This window comes from Solenopsis invicta, chromosome 7, assembly GCF_016802725.1.
Source record: "Solenopsis invicta isolate M01_SB chromosome 7, UNIL_Sinv_3.0, whole genome shotgun sequence".
NCBI classification, from domain to species: Eukaryota; Metazoa; Arthropoda; class Insecta; order Hymenoptera; family Formicidae; genus Solenopsis; species Solenopsis invicta.
The window spans coordinates 10143906-10167096 of NC_052670.1; the positions used below are offsets into that span (position 1 = coordinate 10143906).

The 23191-nt window shown below is 31.2% G+C and overlaps 1 protein-coding gene across 17 annotated transcripts in view; it reads left to right on the forward strand.

Annotated features, from left to right (window-relative positions):
• LOC105200077 (electroneutral sodium bicarbonate exchanger 1) overlaps window positions 1-23095 on the forward strand; it is a 66714-nt gene extending 43619 nt beyond the window's left edge. For 13 of the 17 annotated variants that reach the window (XM_039452187.1, XM_039452201.1, XM_039452186.1 and 10 more), the window contains 12 exons: window positions 2590-2796; window positions 3008-3420; window positions 3613-3778; window positions 5081-5239; window positions 6364-6513; window positions 8046-8321; window positions 8479-8868; window positions 9126-9233; window positions 9646-9780; window positions 13447-13628; window positions 15150-15264; window positions 22465-23095. In XM_039452187.1, the coding sequence (XP_039308121.1) occupies window positions 2590-2796; window positions 3008-3420; window positions 3613-3778; window positions 5081-5239; window positions 6364-6513; window positions 8046-8321; window positions 8479-8868; window positions 9126-9233; window positions 9646-9780; window positions 13447-13628; window positions 15150-15264; window positions 22465-22542 (2379 nt within the window). In that variant the 3' untranslated portion in view covers window positions 22543-23095. Of the gene's footprint in view, window positions 1-2589; window positions 2797-3007; window positions 3421-3612; window positions 3779-5080; window positions 5240-6363; window positions 6514-8045; window positions 8322-8478; window positions 8869-9125; window positions 9234-9645; window positions 9781-12368; window positions 12510-13446; window positions 13633-15149; window positions 15394-22464 lie in introns of those variants that run through there. The other 4 variants (XR_005575286.1, XM_039452195.1, XM_039452197.1 and 1 more) reach the window with 4 other exon arrangements.
• Window positions 23096-23191: the final 96 nt, after the last annotated feature.

Below are 23191 nucleotides of genomic sequence, written 5' to 3' on the forward strand. Positions count from 1 at the left end.
CGTCACGCGTAATTTGGCGGCGCGTATCCTGTTTACATAAACATTTGGAAGAAACATGGATCATGTTTGTATCATTCGTGTCACAGAGCTTTCAAGACAGAAAAGTTGAAAGATTTTTCGTCTACTCACACCAGCACTGTTTTAAAGATATTTCAGCTGATATATTGTCTGTCGAATATGGCGGTACCAATGGAACAATGCAGGAGTTAATAGGTAATTATTTTAAATTAAAATTTAATTTATTATAATTACCTGTTAATTCCTGCATTGTTCTACCGGTACCGCCATATTCGACAGGCAAGATATCAGCTGAAATATCTTCGAAACAATGCTCGTGTGAGTAGACGAAAAATCTGCTTTTCAACTTTTCTGTCTTGAAAGCTCTGTGACACGAATGATACAAACATGATCCATGTTCCTTCCAAATGTTTATGTAAACAGGATACGCACCGCCAAATTACGCGTGACGTCATACCCCTCTCGCATACCCCCTCATTGCCCCATGGCTTAGAAATCTCATTCTACCCCTACTCGCCAATTATCATTTAATCTCGAATATAATTTTATGCCAAATCTGAAAATCATATTAATATCACATTATTGAATTAATAATCAATGAAATATTATTGATATTCATTTCATAAATCCTATGAGGAATTTATTGCGAGAAATATTTTCAATAATAGGAAAGTTTGAATCCTAAATGAAACGATATAAGGTCTAGTCAAAAATTTATTTTACGTACAAATCTCTTTTCTTGACATTTTTATCAGTACACTTTTGCAGAGTTATTATATAAATAATTTTTTTTTTAAAGTTAGGCAAATTTAAACGCATAAATTAAATTGTAATGAATTGAGAATTCTAAGAAAACTAGTTTTTTATAATAAACAAAATAAAGTTACTATTTTTGTATGTTTCAAAAATCTAATGATTTGTCCGACAGACTATGCATTTGAAAGTATCGGGTGATCCCTACGGAGGATCCTATGTTCAAAAGAAGTTTGGAAAAAGTATGGTACACGCGGGTTTAGAACTTTATACTGTTTGAAATATTAGAGCAACAACGTAACGCATGAATAAATTGCATACTGCAAATAGATTTTCCAACTTTAGTGTTATCAAATAAAAATAGCTGTAAATCTATATAAGTACGACAGTACCATTAACAAATTCCTTGAAGTCCTTTTGAATCGTCGATTATCTGACGAATCAATATCTCTACTCGCCTATTACAGTAATATTAAACGACTTATCACGGGCAATCATCTTCCACATTCAATCTCGAATAAATGAGAGATCTAAAAAAAGAACATAACTAGTCCGAATTGTCTCGAAATCACTTGTGCAAGGTTCTCACTTTGCATTTATGTGTATGCATATCTACCTAAATGTTAATTTAAGACTCGGAAATCCGTCTCTCTCACAGCGGGGCAATTAAATAGTTAATAAGCAGTCATACATGCCGATTGCGTCTGTTGACTCGTCTATACGTAAAATAATTTTTTAGCATAAATGCAATTTAAGTATTCAAGTGTAAACTTATTGTACATATTTTGACATATGACATTATCTTCACAAATTGGTCTTTTTATTATTATAAATCATTTGTTTTTAAATTTAAGTATTTTCATTATTTTAATGACAAATAAGAAAATTTTTCACTAAATTTTCCGTAATTTGAATATTAAAATGCATACAAATATAAAGAATATTCTAACAATGCATTGCAAGCAAAATACTAATAAAAAATTTTTTTAAATGAGAGAGAGAAAGAGAGAGAGAGAGAGAGACATTTAAACATTAAAATTATTAAAAACTTATTTTACCTTTTAACGGTTTCACAAAGAGATAATAATTATAAAATTATAATAATAATAAAATAGTAATAAAATTATTATCAGAAATGGTATTAATTTTTTCAAATCAAGTTATACATACATACATACATACATATATATATATATATATATATATATATATATATATATATATATATCTTAACGTTTCTGATAATAATTTTATAATTATATAAATTATTTATATTATTTTTGCATACAGATTGTGTATATATAAAGTTGCATTAATACATAAATTTTGCATATTAGTGGTAAATGTACAGCATTATATCGAATTTTGATGATGCTTTTCTTCTTGGGTAAAAATGACTTGTTCTTGGACTGTATATAATATCACTGTGATAAAAATTATTTATCGATAAACGGGTACAGTAGTTTATTTTCGTGCGTTACGCGTGGCTGGTAATTTTCAAAAGTTCTTATAAAACCTTTGCCCATTACTTCTCACGTTATTTTGTATTAAGTAATTGTTTGCAATAAGTTATGCAATAATTATTAATCGTAAGTTGCGCCGTTTTATGATGGCGTTATAATTTTACAATATTCAAAATAAATCGTTAAAATACAATATAAGACATCCATAGAAAATTATATGAAGGAAAAATAATATTAAAATTATATACAAAAACAATATATGCATATATCAGCGTTTATATAATCGATTTAATTTCTATACGTTAGACAATATGACAAAATTATAATACTCCGCGTATTTTATGATCACTTTTAGGGTGGGATTTCGGGTTTTCACGAGATCGGCCGAGCAATGGCGACCTTGATGTCTGACGAAGTCTTCCACGATGTGGCTTACAAGGCAAAAAATAGAAATCATCTCTTAGCTGGTATTGACGAGTTCCTAGATGCTGTGACGGTATTACCACCCGGTGAATGGGATCCGGCAATCAGAATAGAACCGCCAGCCGCTATACCATCGCAGGTGAGAGTAATCCCAGGAATATGAAGCGATATCATTTTTATGAAATAACTATTATTATAAATGTGCGAAAATAATTCTGTTTTAATCGGTTAGGATGACATTGAACATTTAAATTATTAAAATCGATTGATATCAATTTTAATATCTAGTTTTAAAATTGAGGTTTAGAAAGCATTTACAACTTTAATTGCAATTGGTTTAACGTTCACAGGAAGTTAGAAAGAGACCCAAGGAGGAAAAGCCTAAAGAAGAGTTCGACGAAGAAGCTGACGAACAAAAACTAAGAGAGGAATCTGGCCTTTCGAGATCCGGTAGACTGTTCGGCGGTCTGATCAACGACTTTAAGAGAAAAGCTCCATTTTACCTATCCGACTTCAAAGAGGCCCTAGCCCTTCAATGTGTCGCGTCCTTCATTTTCTTGTATTTTGCCTGCTTGTCGCCCATTATTACTTTTGGTGGCCTTCTCAGCGAGGCCACCGGAAAGAACATGGCCGCTATGGAATCGCTGGTCTCTGGTTTCGTCTGCGGCATAGGATATGGCTTTTTCTCTGGTCAGCCTTTAACTATACTCGGTTCCACTGGTCCGGTTCTGGTTTTCGAGACGATTGTCTACGAATTTTGCAAGTGAGTCTGATAGAATCTATCTGCATCTAAATTAGTCTTTTAAATAATATTTTTGACCATTTTTTGTATCTAAATTTTTTTTATATTATAAATTTATGAAAATATAGTGCATAATATATAAAGTATAAAATCTTATTTATTAATATTTTATTTTTTTGAAATAATCTGATTAGATCGTTATTCTTCTTGCAGGCAGGTCGACTGGAGTTACATGTCTTTCCGTTTCTGGATAGGTACATGGATTTCTTTAATTTTGATGATTCTCGTGGCTCTTGATGCAAGTGCTTGCGTCTGTTACATCACTCGATTTACGGAAGAAAATTTTGCCACTCTTATCGCCTTTATTTTTATCTATAAGGTGAGGAAAATCACATCACTGTCTAACAAGATAGACGCAATACTAATTTATTAAGTTTTTCTATCAATTTTTTTCATATTAAGGCGTTTCAAAGAACATTATTTTATCATAAAAAGAGAAATGCTATATATTTGATTATTTGCGCGACAATCACGTTTATATTTTTAATATTGTTATCTGTTTTTGACATTTTTATACGTGCGTATGTGTGTGTGTGTGTAAACTGATTATTATACATATCTTTATACAATAGTATGCTAGTTTAATTTTGATTTACGTGGAGTGTTTGTTCCATATAATTTATTTACGTGGTAGAGAATTAATGTAAATAGAGCCAGCTAATATAATAAAAATTAAGAAAAAATTATATAAAAATATTTATTTTATATATTTCTACAAAAACAATAATAAAATTTAAGAAAAATAAATTCAAGTTTTATTTGCGTCAGTACTGTACTTCAAGCAGTTAATTGATATAATAAGTATAATTAAGTAAAAATTTTTGGCTCTAGTCATTCATATACTTATTTAGTAGAATAATTTTAATAAATACCTATTTTGCTCAATAACAGAATTTGTAGAATATTTGTAGAATGAAATAGAAAGTTATAATTTCAGACTGCGTAAAAAACCCGTGTGTAAAAAATGCTATGTGAATTGAGTACACCCACACACACACACATATTATATATAAGGTACCCGAGCCGAATAAGGCCCACCTAACTTATTTTATTTCTTATAAATTCTATTTACAAAAATATTGAAATAAACTAAATGAGAATAAAATGTTTATTTCAACCACTCGCCAAAATAAAATTATCTTCTATATAAAACATTTTTAAGTAAACAAAAAAGAAATGTTTTTAAACACTGTCATTGGGCTTTATTAAATTCTTGTGCTTTTAATAAGGTCCGAATTAAAAATAAATTGAAAATAACAAAGGAATTAAATATTATTTTCCAACTCACTGTTAAAATGATTATTAATCACAAATACAAAATCCTTTAAGATCTATTTTACTAGTAAAACATCACAATTATTTTTAATTTTGTCTATAATTAATATTTTAACTTTAAGAAATTCTGGCTATTTTAGTGCAATTTTAGTTTATGGAAGGTTAGTATCATGGAAAATTGTTATTCTTTGTTGTAAGCCACATACATAATAAACAAATGACAATGGCTATAACAATAAATGTACAAGTGAGCCTTATTTAGTACTGGGCCTTATTCGGCTCAAGTACCTTATATATATATATATATATATATATATATATATACATACACACACATTAATTTTAGGCTATTGAAAATGTGATGTCAATCGGCAAGAAATATCCTTTAAACACCTACTCCAGCGACACAATGGATTACGATTGCTGGTGCAAACCACCAAATGTCAGTCTGCCATCCAGTTATGATAACATGAATTGGACGACGTTGGATAAAACAGCTTGCGAGGTAATGTTATCCAAAATAACGTGCGAGATGTCAAGCACACAACAATCTGTTTATTGTTAATCGAAAACAATAGATTCTTCCATTATATACATCTCAAGATTTATTCATTAAAGCGTATCAATATGATTAGTACATAGTATTCTTCGTCTGAAAAAATTTTAGAAAATTTTAAGAATGGAACGTTTTCTTTTCGGTTTTCTTTGCTGTATTTTTACAACGTTTTTTTTTTTTAAATCACTTTTATTGTTTTCTATATTAATGGTTTCAAGATTTCTTCACATTTAACAGATCTACATAGAAAGAACAATTCTGTTGAAATATAGATTTGAAAATAATTATACTGAATCATAAAAAAAATTATATTGGTCGTTTAAGCTGATTGTTAAAATATCAAAACTTGTTACAGCAGTATCATCATACTTGAACATTTTGCATAATTATTTTATTAGTCCAGCATAAAATTATTATTTTATTTATATCTAGCTACAGCAATTTTTACATACTACAGTAAAATTGTTCTTTTTGTTTAAGAAATTTAACATCAATAAAGCTCGTTGTTGAATTTTTCCATAATAATTTTGTACAGCTGTACAATGTTCTTAATTTATCAGAAAAATAAAATCGAAGAAAATTTTTGGCGGAAAATAAAAAAAATCTGATTTTTTCCATCAATTTTATTGTTCCGGAAAATTAAGAACGCTAATATCTCATTATTGTTTTTTCTTCATATTGTTCAGAAATAATTTAATTTTTCTTCAATTTTATTTTGCTAAAAAATTAAAAACACCGTATGGCTGCATTACAAGATTATCAAAGCAACTTTTATTTTAGCTATTTGTGTAGCTTGGTATTGTAACAGAAATAGCAAACTCTGAATTGGAATATCAGCTTGCTGATGCATTTTAATGATAAGAAACATCGTATGCAACCAGTACACAAACATCTCGTTACGCTCAATCGTAAAAAACACGTATTTTCCTTGCTTCTTCTTATATCTTCTTGGAAAATTATAGGTTTGAGTACAGATAGATTACTAGGTGTTTCTGAATTTCCAAGAAAATATGATCTTTGAGAAATTCAATTTGCTTCCTCCTTGACGCTGTATTCGTTATTGCTTCTTTCAGAATTACAATGGCACTATGGTGGGCGATGACTGCAGCGTACCGCAATATGTACCCGACGTGTTCCTTATGTCAATTATCCTATTCATGGGCACGTTTTTACTATCGGTAGAGCTCAAGGATTTCAAGAACGCATTATTCTTTCCTTCAAAGGTAACATATGCTTTAATTAAAGAAGTTTTATTTTTTTTTTAAATACAAGATACAAGAAGTAATAAGATTGCTATACCTGTAAAATTGTTATATTTGATACAAATATAAATATTATTAAATTAAATATAAAAACAAAAGTTCAAGGCTTCTATGAATAATAATTTAAATAAAGCAAGACGAACTTAAGAGCCGTGCTGAGTATTGTACACCAAAAACAAAAACAAATACCAAATAAGTAGAGCAAACGTTTCGACTTTTGATAACCAGTCTTCATCAGTGCAAATCAATAAGAGTCTGTGACATTAGCTAAAGAAAAACGTACACATCGAACCATGTCGGAACCATGTCGGAAACGTCTTAGTCTAAATGTCTCGAGGAACGTGGAAAGAGACATAGTTTTCGCAACATAATCATATTCGCACTCCTTGAGATCGGCCACCATAAACCTTCATCTTGTACTATAGCAAGACGACCCGCAAATTTTTCAGCAATATAGTACCCATCTGACTGTCATAAAATGCTACTAGACTTTGCCCAGAGGCCTTCAATTTTCTCACAAAAGAATTCCTTCATCAGGAAATAGAAGCCTTCCGGGCGACCCGCAAATTCTTCAGCAGTACCCACTGACTGCCATAAAATATTATAAGACGTTGCCCGGAAACCTTCAATTTCCTCATGAAGGAGTTCTCACAAGAGAATTTCTTCATCAGGAAATTGAAGGCTTCCGGGCAACGTTTTATAATATTTTATGGCAGTCAAACGGGTACTGCTGAAGAATTTGCGGATTGCCTTACCAAGGAGAGCATCAGATATTCATCAGGTATTCATTTTCAAAATTTCCAAGAATTTTTCGGATCCTGTCGCACTTCTCGGAATCGGTCACCATGTCCTTCATCTTGTACTATGGCAAGGGGACCTGCAAATTCTTCAGCAGTACAGTGCACATCTAGCTGCTATACGATATTACTAGACTTCGCTCGAAGGCAATTTCCTCATGAAGGAATTCTCACAAAAGAATTCCTTTATCAGGAAATTGAAGGCCTCCTAGTGAAGTTTAGTAGTATTTTATGATAGCCAAATGGGTACTGCGGAAGTATTTTGCGGGTAGTACCTTGCTAAGGAGAGCATCAGACACAAGATAAAGAGCATGGTGGCCGATTACAAGGAATGCGAAATGATTATGTTCCGAAAACGATGTTTCTTTCCACGTTTCTCGAGACATTTAAACTAATGCGTTTTCGACATGATTCGATCTGTACTTTTTCCTTAGCTGATGTCACAGACTCTTATTGATTTATACTGATAAAGACTTGTTATTAAAAATCGAAACGTTTACTCTATTTATTTTGGTATTTCTTTTTGTTTTTGGCACACAACATCCAGCACACGGCTCTTAAACTCGTCTTGTCTTATTTGAAAAAATATTATTTTTTGTTTATTTTTATTAGAAATTTAATAATTTTTTATATCTTATTGTTATGCTTATCACGTCAAATATCAATTTTTTTCTTGACATTTTTGTGTTATATTAGGTCAGGCAAGTCGTGAGCGATTTTGCAGTAATAATCGCGATATTCTCTATGAGCACATTGGATCATTTTGTGGGCATTCCAACGCCGAAATTGGAGGTGCCAACGGAATTCAAGCCAACATTAGAGGGACGAGGATGGATAATCTGGCCTTTTCAGAGGAATCCATGGTGGAGTGCTATCGGGGCATGCCTTCCCGCTTTATTGGGCACTATATTGATCTTTATGGATCAACAAATCACGGCCGTTATTGTTAATAGAAAAGAGAACAAGTTAAAGGTGAATGATTATGATGCTTCAAATGTTACACCTCCATTTGTTATCGTCAACGAATGTCATATGAAATAAATGCGAATAAAATGTATTACAATTAATGATTAATAGTTCGCAATAATAATGCTAGACTGTATTAATGATACTAGTGATGCTCTTCCAGAAAGGATGCGGCTATCATCTGGATCTTTTCATTCTGGCAATCCTGATTGAGATATGCTCGGTGATGGGACTTCCATGGTTCGTCGCAGCGACAGTCCTCTCCATAAATCACGTGAACTCATTGAAGTTGGAATCTGAGTGTGCAGCGCCAGGCGAGAAGCCGCACTTTTTAGGTGTCCGCGAGCAGAGGGTTACTCACATATTAATTTTCTTGATGATCGGATGCTCGGTGCTCCTAACACCGATGCTAAGAAACATACCGATGCCGGTGCTGTTTGGTGTCTTCCTGTATATGGGTGCCGCGTCGCTAAAAGGTCTGCAGTTCTTCGATAGGATTCTGATAATGTTGATGCCCGTTAAGTATCAGCCAGACTACATGTTTCTTCGCCAGGTAAGCAAATGATTTCGACGCTTTGATAGCCTTCAAATAGATCTAAATTATTCTGAATTTATTCTTTTTTTGTGCAGGATATGTTATCATTGATCAAATTTCTATAAAATTTATATTAAATTACTATAAATAAAAATATATGTAAGATTACAAAATTATAAATGTTTTAGAACATTTTTTACTTATAGAAATTTTATATAATTCTTATTATTTTGAAGCTACTGTAGCAAATATTTAAAAAGAGTATGTGTTTTTAGGTTCCGCTGAAACGAGTACACATGTTCACTGCAATTCAGCTTACTTGCCTCGCCTGCCTATGGCTCATTAAATCTTTCAGCCATACCTCTATTCTGTTTCCTTTAATGGTGAGTAATTAATCTAAGGATGAGATATTTAATAATATTTGTAATTCTCTTGGATTATTAATTTGGATTGCTAAACAGAAAAATTATGATTACATTCAGACATAAGTATATTGTATTGCTCTTTTGAATTTTTGCAAAAGGACTTTTCTAAGAAATCAGTTAACTATCTTATTCAATAAAGAATTATTTTACATTATTTTAAATTAAATTATTAATTTTCGAAGATCTCATAATTTTTCCAAGACAATCAATATGTTTCTCGGTAAAATTGTCTTATATACACAGTGGTAATATTAGATTTTCATGGTGGCAGTCATAAAGCCGAAAGTTAATTAATCTCACGATTGATATATTTTGAGAAAACGAGATAACATATTTTCAATGATAATTCAACTTGTGTAAATGTTTACAGCTTGTGGTAATGATCGGCATACGCAAATCCCTGGATTTTATATTTACGCAACGCGAGCTGAAAATCCTCGACGACATAATGCCGGAACCAAGCAAGAAACACGCCGACGATCTTCGTAAGCTGGAGAACGGCGAGGTTAGCACCGCGACACGAATATTAAACGCCATCACCTGTCGCAAATAGCATACAGACGGTGATCGCGTGGCGAACGCTCGCCCCGTGGTCACCATAACTCTCTCCGACTTTGGGGATTCCGCCCTTTGTAGAAGAAACGATGTATACTATGACGAGTGAACGGACAAATGTCACCTAAAACGAATTAGTTTTTCGTCGCTGCGCGGAACAGAATAAAGATAGAGGATCTCCGAGTACGAAGCTAGAATATAATTTAATTTAAAGCGCATAATTATACATTCACCGAATAATTTAAGAGTGCCAAATCGGCCTTTAATAATTTAAAAAAGAAAAGTACGGACGGACCAATGAATTCGACGCAAAACGCACACTTTTTAACTATTTCGTCGAAACAACACTTTGCTCCTTTTTGCGGTAAAGAATTTTTTGATTTTTGCAAATGACATTTCACCGCCTGAATACATCAGGATGACGAGAATGGTACTATGTAAAAAAAGAAAAAAAAAAGAAAAAAAAACAAAAAAAAAACGTTTTAAAAATGCACACGCGCAGACTGTTTTCAGTCTGCAGAAAATTTTTTAAACGTGAATTGAAATTTGCCATTTTACAGAAATTCCTATATGACAAATTGTTGTCCTTTAAGCATTTATGCGGCAAATTTTTATAATTTTTTTTTACCGAATCATCAAGATTTTGGCCTCGAAAGCCATTCTCGCGTCTTCCACGCAGTACATGTGCCAAACAACCCTTATCCTCAAGTCCAGGTGGTATACTGACCGACCAGTATTAAAGTAAATGTAATGATAATCGTTGTTGAATTTTTGAACACGGTAGACTTTTGGATACCGCAATCTTAAACGTTTTTATCGATAGCATCATTGTTGTAGCGAGATTAGAGTAATGTGTTGAGTGTTGATCGTTTTTGCGAGCGCTTCGAACACGTCGACGGCTACCCGAAATTTTATTTTGTGAAACACTTCGCTCCAGATTATCAATTATTCTTCAATGGTGAACCGCGCGCGATGAATTTTTATCGGTGTTTTCATTAATGTGTGATGTCTTTGATGGGATTATGTATAATTATTTTTGTTTATATATATATATATATATATATATATATATATATATATATATATATATAGATATATTGGTTATACGATCTTAGGAGAATTTAAGATAGAGATAAGAGAAAATGCACTCTTTTACTTCGTTATTACATCGTAACATAATTGAAATTGAATAATACTCACACGAGTATAATAGTTACCAGCATAGCCGCGATATTAACAATAGTTAAGGAAAATTATTGTTGCAAAGTAAGCAATATTGTATTGTTTTTATTCGTACATTCGAATAAATTTATGTAGCACTTCTTCCATATAATTTATACATTCCAATATTACAGCAAATAATGTGCTGTTCGAAATAAAATTAGTTCACCATGGGAGAGTAGACGTTCGCTGCATTGTGAATTCTTTTTTTTTTAATATGCTCATAGTTGATCGATTATTAAACGAAAAGCAGGTTGCCTACTATCCAAATGATATCAACGAAGATATTCATCGCGTAGCGACCGACACACCGCGATCGGATATTCGCGACTAGGCGAGATGAAGTGTCTGTTGCACTTGATGTATCGCTGTGTCACTGATATCCCTCCTCTCTGTGAACATTCGAGACACTTGTATCGATTTAATGCGCCGTCGTACACAGTTCACTTATCTTAAATCATGTAAAAATACATTATTCTTTCGAAACACACAAAACCTCTTTATAATTCCAACATCTCCTTACACAATTAACGACTCATGTAATTTACACGTTTGCCTGCCTGAGACAAACCGAGAGAGAGAGAGAGAGAGAGAGAGAGAGAGAGAGAGAGAGAGATCCCATTTATCTCTCATAGTAGTCAAATATTCAAATTTCTGATTACCCAAAAATTATTATTAATTAAAAAGCACATAATGACATTATATAAGGATGGAAGAAGAGAATGTCGAGTATACTAATATGAATAACAATAAGCTTAATATTTTATAATAATTAACATTAAATTTATTTATGCGTGTTGTAAAATTAGTTTTATTTTTGCTGTATTGTTATTTAATCTTTTATATTTGGGTTGCACGTTTTATTTTACTTTTATAATTTGAATTAAGTTTGTGTATAAAGATCCCATTTTATTTTAATAGTTAAATTGCCCAAATAATAAAGTGCATATTTATTACGATGATGTTTATTCCTTAGAAAAGATTCTCATTTAACTGTTTTTTTGCGGATATTTTTTTTGTTATAAAAATCTTTTTTATTATAAATTGTGTCAAGAATTAATGACAATAAAACAAAATTTTTTAATTTTACAAAGCCAAAAATAAGCAAAAAAAAATTGGATATATTATATATATAATATATACAACAGTGTAATCATTATTATGTGTAATTTTTCATATAATACAGTAGAATAATTTCACTAAAAAGAATGTAATACCTTTTGAAATTATTATTTTAACGCGAGTGCACTATTAAGTGAGGCGTTGCACCGTGTAACAGCCGACAGCGTTCTTTGTTAACAATGCAATTAAAAACAGAATAACTGAGCGGAAGCACACCATGACTCACGGAGGAGAGTGACGATTCAGCAAGAGAAAATGAGAGAGCGACTGAAAGAAATCACACACGAGCTGGACAAACACGGAGATATCGATACGGAAATCGCAAACGAAAAAAATGCCAGTCGTCGAATCCTCCGCCTGTCATCGGTACGTCACCATAAGTGCACGTCCGTAGTTTCGCCGTATATAGCCGGCAGTCATATTCTTTTCGCAAACAAATGATTCAGCGAGTATCCTACGTCCATTTGTAATAGAAAAGACTTTTTGATGAGCGAACGCGACGATGCACACTGCGATAGATGCGTTTCGATAATAATCGTGGGCCATAAGCTAAACGCAATAACAGCATGTTTTTTTTTCTGCAAATTAAGTGGCGATAACGAAGATATATTGCAACTTACACTCATAGTTGAGGATTAAAACGAACGTAACTGCACGATGTTTAATCATTAAATTATTAAAAAGAATATTGATAAATGTTAAGATATCAAAATGTGCCTTTGCACATTTATTATTAAATAATTTAATATAAATGCTAATATTTCTTCACAAGATGTGAACAATTAATCATTGACAATTGACATACCGTTACACACGATGTGACATAATAATATCGTATTGATAAATCTTAAGATAAACGGAATCGTTATTTATTAAAATGATTTCCTTTCCTCGAAAAAAGAAAAAGGAAAACTAACACGAAATTATCAATATAATTCTATCCCTTCATCACAGGCTCGTCGCACTGATTTTTCTATTGTGTATTCTTCTGGTAGAATTATCTACATGCCAAGTCACACCCTTGTAAATTTATTCATAGTGTTACGTGACGCCCCTGACCGATCGTTACTACTTCCTCGCATACATCTATAATTCATTATGCTATGTATAATTGACCAGCTCGTGTGAAATATATGCTGGCAAGCAACGTATCACGCCTGCTTCCCAGCAATTCGAAGGCAACGCAAAGTTCGCTTGAATTTATGCATGGCCTGATAAAAATTCATCACACATTAAGATCGAGATTCAAACTATTGTTTCATTCATCCTGCAGGATCAGAACGAAACGATGAGATATGGACCCCCGGGAAACATTCAGATCTCTTTGGCTAACGGCAACATCATGAAGATTCCTTTGGCGAGTATCAATATCAGCGAGGAAGTGAACAAAACTGGCATCTGGCAACAGGTCAACGAGGGTAACGAAAAAACGAAGCAGTCCAAATCACTAATCAAGTAGGTACTGAATTTTAAATGATCTTTTACGTACTCTTTGCAAATATTGTATAAAAAAGAAACATACAAATAAAATGATTAAAATTGTTGAATAAATATAACAAATTTTCGAATAATTTTTGATTAATAAAATAAACAAATAAATATTTTTTAAGTGTGATGTTTTATGATGATTAATTTCAATTTAAAGATTGTTTTCTATCTTTCTATTTACATCTTATTTTATTTTTAATAACATTTTTTTATACAATATACCTTATTTTTGCGTATATTTTTATATTTTATTGCATATTTTTATATATTTATTTTCTTAAAGTAATTGAAACAATTTTTTAAGATAAAACTTCTTTAAAACTGATGATCCATTAACGATGGATCACAACATTGCTTATGTATTCATAGAAGCTCATTGTAAATTCCGTTTTTTTAAGATATTTTGATAGTATAAAATCAAAATGTTACGGCAACTAAAAACAGATAAAAAATTGCAAACTGCGATCAAATATTTCTCAATAAATTTAAATAATTTGAGCATCATTTAAAATCAACGTGATCAGTAGTAATAAAAATATAACTTGAGGTTTGGCTTTTATTACAGAATTCAATATTATTTTAATGATAAATTAAGAATAAATTAATATTGTGAATTTCTCTATAAAATATGAAAGTTTAAAATATAATAAATATACGACCGTTACTATAACAACATAACTCAAACAAAAAAGTCTTTTACGGTCCCAGATCTCCGTGCTTGAATTGTTTGTGTGATTTAATATACTTTCCTCAAATTCAATGAACTGCGCGCCGAAATTTTTTCGGTCATAACACAGCTCTATATTGAATAAGATTTAGTAATATCACATATTATTAACATTGAAATTAATATTAACCCTTTCCTTCCCTGAAAAAAATGTAAAGAAATTTATTGCGAAAAATATCACTGATATTATTAAATCTTATTCAATGTAGAGCTGTGTTATGACTGAAAAAATTTCGGCGCGCAGTTCATTGAATTTGAGGAAGGTACTTATATAAAATCACACAAACAATACAAACACGGAGATCTGGCTACGACCGTAGAAGGCTTTCTTGTTTGAATTATATAATAAATACATTTTATCATAATGTTAAAATTTTTTAGCAATAACAATAATGATATTACAATATTGATAGATTACGAATAAGAAAAAGAAAACCGACGCCTCTTCTTACGATGAAGTGGCAACCCGGAAATAGAATTAAAAAACGTAAAAACAATATAAAGATAACCGAATTAAGACATTCAGCAATCACTGAACATATAACAAAACATGAATTTGATTACATTTGCTAACATCAAAATCCTCGAATTATAATAAATTATAATAAGAGATTAATTTCAGAAATGTTGCACATCAAGATCTATTGTTTAAATAAACGAAAGTATTAGATTATTCAAAATAAAATTATAATGTGACTATGAATTTCTAATTATTATTATCAAATTTTTAAAATTTATTAATTTATAATTGTCTGACGCAGTGTGGGAAAGCAGAAGAAGCATCCGAAGAAAGACAACTCGCTGCTAGCCGACGAGACAACGAGGTTGACGACAATGACTGAAGAAGACGAAGATGACAGTGGAATCTCGATCAAGGTGACACACGTAAATGACTCTAAATTCTAACTACCATCACCATCACCAAAAAACCGACAATTCATATGGCAAGATACACAGCAAGAGCACCAATATACCGGCATGCAACATATCCCATGCACCGCTGCTGTGAGTAAACTTACAACCGAGGATGGCATGATAATCCTCGCTGAGTCGACGTAAAAAGCAGATTCTGACGCGGACGACTCATTGTAGAAAATATGGATTTTCATAGACGATGACAGTTACGTTTATATTATTTAACAATATATGGTAACAGCATATGTAAAATGCCTTTAACCATTTTATATAAAATGTTAATTTCTAATTGCACAAAATTTTGTGACAGTTTTTATTTCAAGTTTTTATTTCACACCGTAAATTTACATAAATACCGTTATAATTAAGCAAAATTTGAGAAAGTAAAAAGAAGAATATGTTTTAAATTTACTGTTATGATAAATTTATTATTGTTATTATTTATTATTGTTATTTATTATATCACAACATAATCGTTTATGAAATTAAATATTGCGACTGTTGCTTATACTTTTAGAAATATATACATAGTTAATCGTAGATGTGAGAGCAATTAATTAAGTAGTTAAATGGTTTCAGAAAACGTTACATATAAATCTGATTTATTTTATTTTGTATTTGTACTATTTATCCATCTGTTTAAAATCATTGATTTATTCTTTAAAATATATTGTGTGCAGCTTTTCATGTAAAAGTACTATAATAATAATCATGAATTTTTGACAATTGGAAAAATATAAAGCAAATAGATAGTCTATGAGAGTTCTAATCTAGGAGCATATCGAGATAAACTCTTTTTCATACCGCGATAAAAGTCTTGCAACGAAGAACCATGAACTATATCGAGCGACAAATTTGCGCGAATGGTACGAGCAGCGTGTAATCGAAGTGATATTAGCGATGCTCGATGAGTTTCAGGAACGCGATAGTGGTTGGGTGTTACACCGAATACAGAATTTAATGGTGAACGTAAACAAGCTTAATCCCATGCACGCGGGTTGTTGCATCAAAATGCCGAAGAAAGCAAGTGACAAGCGTGCAATAATTAATGTGCAATCGAAAGACAATGCGTGCTTCGCGTGGTCGGTTGTGACTGCCCTATACCCCGCTAAAAGAAATGCAGACCGGGAGTCACCTTATCCGTCATCTTATTCTACTGTTTTAAAGTTTGACGACATACAATTTCCAATGAAAGTGAAAGACATTGAAAAATTTGAACGATTAAACGGCGTGTCGGTGAACGGTACCGAATTGGACCGTAACCCGCGCGGCAGACCGGTATGTAACCGCCGAGGATGAAGATGTTGGGGAGACGAGGAAAGCCCGTAATTAGAACTAGCATATATATATTTTTAATAATACTGCGGCGTTTTCCGTGGCGTTTTCCACGGCGCTTTTCCGCGGTGTATTTCGTATTATAAATCAATCATAACAGCATTTTGATCTATCAAACGAATTATTCGAATATTACTTTTAAAAATTTCTACTTACACTATCTCGTTTGATACAGATTAGAGAGTTTGATAGAATTTTTTACAACACTAAAAATTGCTTCACACATCGTAACTGGACAATTATTCGGGTTAATGTTTTATAATTTCGGCGACGATGCTACAAGAATACAAAGCAACATCTCTTGCTTATTTATCACTCCAATGTTTTTATTTTTTATGAACTCCCTACAGACAGTAATGCTGTGTAAGTGACATAGATCCTGTTATCATATGATAAAAGCATGCAGAGTTACGGTTTGGACCCTGCGCATTACTATACATTACCTGGCTACACATGGGATGCAATGTTGAAGAAAACGGGTAAGATTCGAGTTGCTCACAGACATAGAAATGCTACTTTACGTGGAACGTGGGATTCGTGGCGGTTTAAGCCAATGTTCGGGCAGATATGCAAAGGCTAATAATAAGTACATGAAATCGTACAATCCGTCAAATCCGTCAATCCTTTGACTTATTTGCTGTATAATGATGTGAATACTCTTTATGAATGGGCAATGTGTCAACCGTTGCCATACGGTGAATTTAAATGGGTCGAAAACGTTGACAATTTTGATGTAAACGCGATAGCATTAGACTCGAACACTGGGTATATACTGGAAGTCGACCTTGCATATGAGAATCTTCTGCACGATCGACACAGTGACTTACCGTTTTGTCCTTCGAACGATAAGCCTCCAGGGTCAAGGCAAAAGAAATTACTAGCGACAGTGCATGATAAAAAGCGTTACGTCATCCACCACCGCAATCTTCAACAGTGCACGCGTCATGGGCTTCGAATCGTAAAAATACATCGCGTACTTCAATTCGTTCAATCCACTTGGCTCAGCGATTATATAGAATTAAATACAAAATTTCAAACAAACGCGAAAAATGATTTCGAGAAAAATTTATATAAATTAATGAATAATGCAGGTTTCGGTAAAACAATCGAAAATGTACGTAATTACGTTAATATAAATTTACATATTAATGAATTTATACATTACTCAACATACCTGTTTAGTAGAACACGCTATTATAATCTAAACTACACCCATGGCATAAAGCGTTTTTTGTAAAGTAAGATATATAGCAATAATTAAAACGGATACGTATCGCTCGTAGATCAGAAATAAAATGAAAACATTACATGCGCTAGCAAGACAAAAGGCGCACCAACACAGAATTATAACTTTCTGAAATGAAACAAAATAAAATGTCAAATTATTATAACAGATCTTTATTTATGCATTATTATATTAGGTATCAATAATTAGGTATTAATAAATTTGCAAAAGTTAATAAATAATTAGTAGTTTATATATTCCATAATTATTTTATTATCTATTTTTTCAATATTTATTGCTTTCAATATATTAAAAATAATACTTAACCTTTTTCCAGAGCAAATTATTATTTTATTTTATTAAAATATATCCCGTAATTACACCAATAATATATGAATTTATTTTTGTCCATGGTGGGATGTATAAGATATCCATGTATGAAAGAGCGGAAACGCATTCTAGATATCATATAAAGAAAAGAAGCTAGGAGCGTCAACACAGGATGCGACAATGCAAATCAATGCAAATTTTTTTTATCCTCCTCCCACGAGTTCCACATCCAGCGTGGAATTCATAGAGGAAATCATCTCCCCTCCTTTACCCACTAATTCCACGTCCAGCGTGGAATTTTTAAAAGAAATAATCACACTTCCTAATCTTGACCATGATCCTGACCTCTCTGACACGGAACATTTACATACACTTTACTATAATTATTTTCATACTAAAATATTAAGTTGTAATTAATTCCATTTAATAGTTAAGTTGCGCAAATATAAATTTTAACATATAATTATGCTAATAAAAATTTGTATAACAATATTTTTGTAAAAAAATAAATTTTTTCTTTGATTCTATCGTTAAGATAAAAAGTATCGTATTTTTATACATTTTGTAGAATAATTTAGAAATCTTATTTCACAAAAATAATCGGAATAGATAAAAAATAAAATAAATTAAAACTTTAAGTAACTGTATTTTTTATAAACTTTAAACAAATTTGTTTTTCTCATAACTGTATTTCCAGATTTCCTTCTAATCATGGGTCATGATAAGAAGGAAATCTGGAAATACAGTTATGAGAAAAACAAATTTGTTTAAAGTTTATAAAAAATACAGTTACTTAAAGTTTTAATTTATTTTATTTTTTATCTATTCCGATTATTTTTGTGAAATAAGATTTCTAAATTATTCTACAAAATGTATAAAAATACGATACTTTTTATCTTAACGATAGAATCAAAGAAAAAATTTATTTTTTTACAAAAATATTGTTATACAAATTTTTATTAGCATAATTATATGTTAAAATTTATATTTGCGCAACTTAACTATTAAATGGAATTAATTACAACTTAATATTTTAGTATGAAAATAATTATAGTAAAGTGTATGTAAATGTTCCGTGTCAGAGAGGTCAGGATCATGGTCAAGATTAGGAAGTGTGATTATTTCTTTTAAAAATTCCACGCTGGACGTGGAATTAGTGGGTAAAGGAGGGGAGATGATTTCCTCTATGAATTCCACGCTGGATGTGGAACTCGTGGGAGGAGGATAAAAAAAATTTGCATTGATTTGCATTGTCGCATCCTGTGTTGACGCTCCTAGCTTCTTTTCTTTATATGATATCTAGAATGCGTTTCCGCTCTTTCATACATGGATATCTTATACATCCCACCATGGACAAAAATAAATTCATATATTATTGGTGTAATTACGGGATATATTTTAATAAAATAAAATAATAATTTGCTCTGGAAAAAGGTTAAGTATTATTTTTAATATATTGAAAGCAATAAATATTGAAAAAATAGATAATAAAATAATTATGGAATATATAAACTACTAATTATTTATTAACTTTTGCAAATTTATTAATACCTAATTATTGATACCTAATATAATAATGCATAAATAAAGATCTGTTATAATAATTTGACATTTTATTTTGTTTCATTTCAGAAAGTTATAATTCTGTGTTGGTGCGCCTTTTGTCTTGCTAGCGCATGTAATGTTTTCATTTTATTTCTGATCTACGAGCGATACGTATCCGTTTTAATTATTGCTATATATCTTACTTTACAAAAAACGCTTTATGCCATGGGTGTAGTTTAGATTATAATAGCGTGTTCTACTAAACAGGTATGTTGAGTAATGTATAAATTCATTAATATGTAAATTTATATTAACGTAATTACGTACATTTTCGATTGTTTTACCGAAACCTGCATTATTCATTAATTTATATAAATTTTTCTCGAAATCATTTTTCGCGTTTGTTTGAAATTTTGTATTTAATTCTATATAATCGCTGAGCCAAGTGGATTGAACGAATTGAAGTACGCGATGTATTTTTACGATTCGAAGCCCATGACGCGTGCACTGTTGAAGATTGCGGTGGTGGATGACGTAACGCTTTTTATCATGCACTGTCGCTAGTAATTTCTTTTGCCTTGACCCTGGAGGCTTATCGTTCGAAGGACAAAACGGTAAGTCACTGTGTCGATCGTGCAGAAGATTCTCATATGCAAGGTCGACTTCCAGTATATACCCAGTGTTCGAGTCTAATGCTATCGCGTTTACATCAAAATTGTCAACGTTTTCGACCCATTTAAATTCACCGTATGGCAACGGTTGACACATTGCCCATTCATAAAGAGTATTCACATCATTATACAGCAAATAAGTCAAAGGATTGACGGATTTGACGGATTGTACGATTTCATGTACTTATTATTAGCCTTTGCATATCTGCCCGAACATTGGCTTAAACCGCCACGAATCCCACGTTCCACGTAAAGTAGCATTTCTATGTCTGTGAGCAACTCGAATCTTACCCGTTTTCTTCAACATTGCATCCCATGTGTAGCCAGGTAATGTATAGTAATGCGCAGGGTCCAAACCGTAACTCTGCATGCTTTTATCATATGATAACAGGATCTATGTCACTTACACAGCATTACTGTCTGTAGGGAGTTCATAAAAAATAAAAACATTGGAGTGATAAATAAGCAAGAGATGTTGCTTTGTATTCTTGTAGCATCGTCGCCGAAATTATAAAACATTAACCCGAATAATTGTCCAGTTACGATGTGTGAAGCAATTTTTAGTGTTGTAAAAAATTCTATCAAACTCTCTAATCTGTATCAAACGAGATAGTGTAAGTAGAAATTTTTAAAAGTAATATTCGAATAATTCGTTTGATAGATCAAAATGCTGTTATGATTGATCTTTCCCATTCCGCGGTCAGTACTGCTAGTACTAGTACTGCTAGTACAGTAACTACTACCCCCTACATTCCCCTTCGCCTCTCATCCCACCCCTTATTGCCACTGGTTTAAGACTCTCATAGACTATCTACTAAAACATAATACATAAAAGACAGAAAAAACGGACTAATACGTTTTCTCACTTTGTAATATGAGATAAAAGACTTTTTTCTTTTATTGTTTTTAGTATTAGTTGTTTCTTACTGTTGCATGAGCATTAAAATTTTATCTTTATGTTAATAAGATACATACAATAAAAATGTATTGTCCTAGACTTACTTAAATAATTGTCATTCATATTAGTCACTTATGGGATATTCTGCACATCGACAAAAAAAATATTATCACAAGTAAGATGATTTTCAAAAGATATATATAGCATATATATTTATTATTTTATGTGTATGTATCTTTTTTATATGTGTATATTTATATGTGATATACAGAGTATATCAGACTATTTGTATCACCCTTTTTCTCGGTAAGGATAGTTGTCGGAAGTTGAGAAAAAAGTTTTCATTACCTATTTCATTGGATAGATCTTTTAATCAATTGTTTTTACTTAAACTTTTTCTGATATCACTTGCAATTTTCGAAAAAAAAAAAAAAAAAGAAAGTAAAATGCCAGATTATGAACAAAATGTTGAGTAAAAACGAGGAAAAAATGTTTACAAATAAAAGTTTTATTTTAAACATGTTTTGCATACACTGAAAAGAAAAGTTGTTGATTAAATTTTACAACTTGATTAAATTTTTTCAGCTCAACTATTTATGTATTTACTTTAAATACTTGAACTGAAGAAACTTAGTCAAGTTGACAACTTTTGAAAAATTTAATCAAGTTAACAGCATTTTTCTTGGCATAAATAAACTTGCATTTTTTTAACACGCTTTTGTTGATTAGTATAGTTAAGCGTCCTTATAAAAAGTTTGATACACCGTATATATATTTTACATATATACACTTTTTAAAAATATACTATATATATATAGTATATCTAAAATATCTATTTTGTTTCGTTAATGGACTGTATATTCTTTTCACAAAATTACTATTCAAGTAAATAAAAAAAATTGCTAGTCAAAAATTAGTTAAATAATAAATGTTGAATAAAATGAAATGCTATAGAAGTAATTTTAAAATGTAATTGTGCATTTCGTACATGCCTATAATTATTTCTACATACATATACATTTTTAAAGAATTTACAAAATAATAATTATCAATAAACACAATTCAATATGTTCACTTTGTTCGAAAATTTTTAGGAAAAACGTAAAAAGTAAGGTACTTCGAAAGGAATTAATAATTATTTCAATTCAATATTTCAGGTAGATTTAATACGATCCAAGGATAGCATCAGTCCTTTAAAAGCGAATGGTACTACCTCAGCAGAAACTTCCGTTTAACAAGAAGACAACAGAAACAAACATGTATTGATGCAGTACACAAGTATTTTAATTGATCGTTTCAAGACTTTCATTTGGAATTTCTACTCTGCAATCTCTATTCTTATTTCAAAAATCTCTCCCTCAGTCATCATAGATCATATCATTTAACTCCCTGAAATCTTATATCTCTCTATAAAGTATAATATATGTATAATATCCACTTTCATCATTTACCTTTCGTCTTTAATTATATCATATTTGCATTATATTTAGCGAACAACGCGAACAGTCGCTTCCTCGCTAATATTATGCAATTTATACTTAAATGTAAATGAGATACACCACCTATATTCTCAATGTGTTTGTACATAGAAAGAATTTAACAAAGCTTGCCAATAGTATCCAATTGTGATTTTATGAAACCTCTGATAAAGTAATGATATCTATTGCTACAAAGCAGTCTATTTTAGTAATTATTTATGCAACAATCAATTCTACTTTGTTAATATTGTTGCGTGTGAATTGCAAGGATACGTAAACAGAGAGAAATAAAAAAAATATTAAAGAAAAAGATTCCAAATAATTCGAATGTTTCGAGGTAATAAAGACATGTATAGCCTGTTCAAAAATCGGTTTGGTTATTACTAGTAAAAATAATACAGTTGAC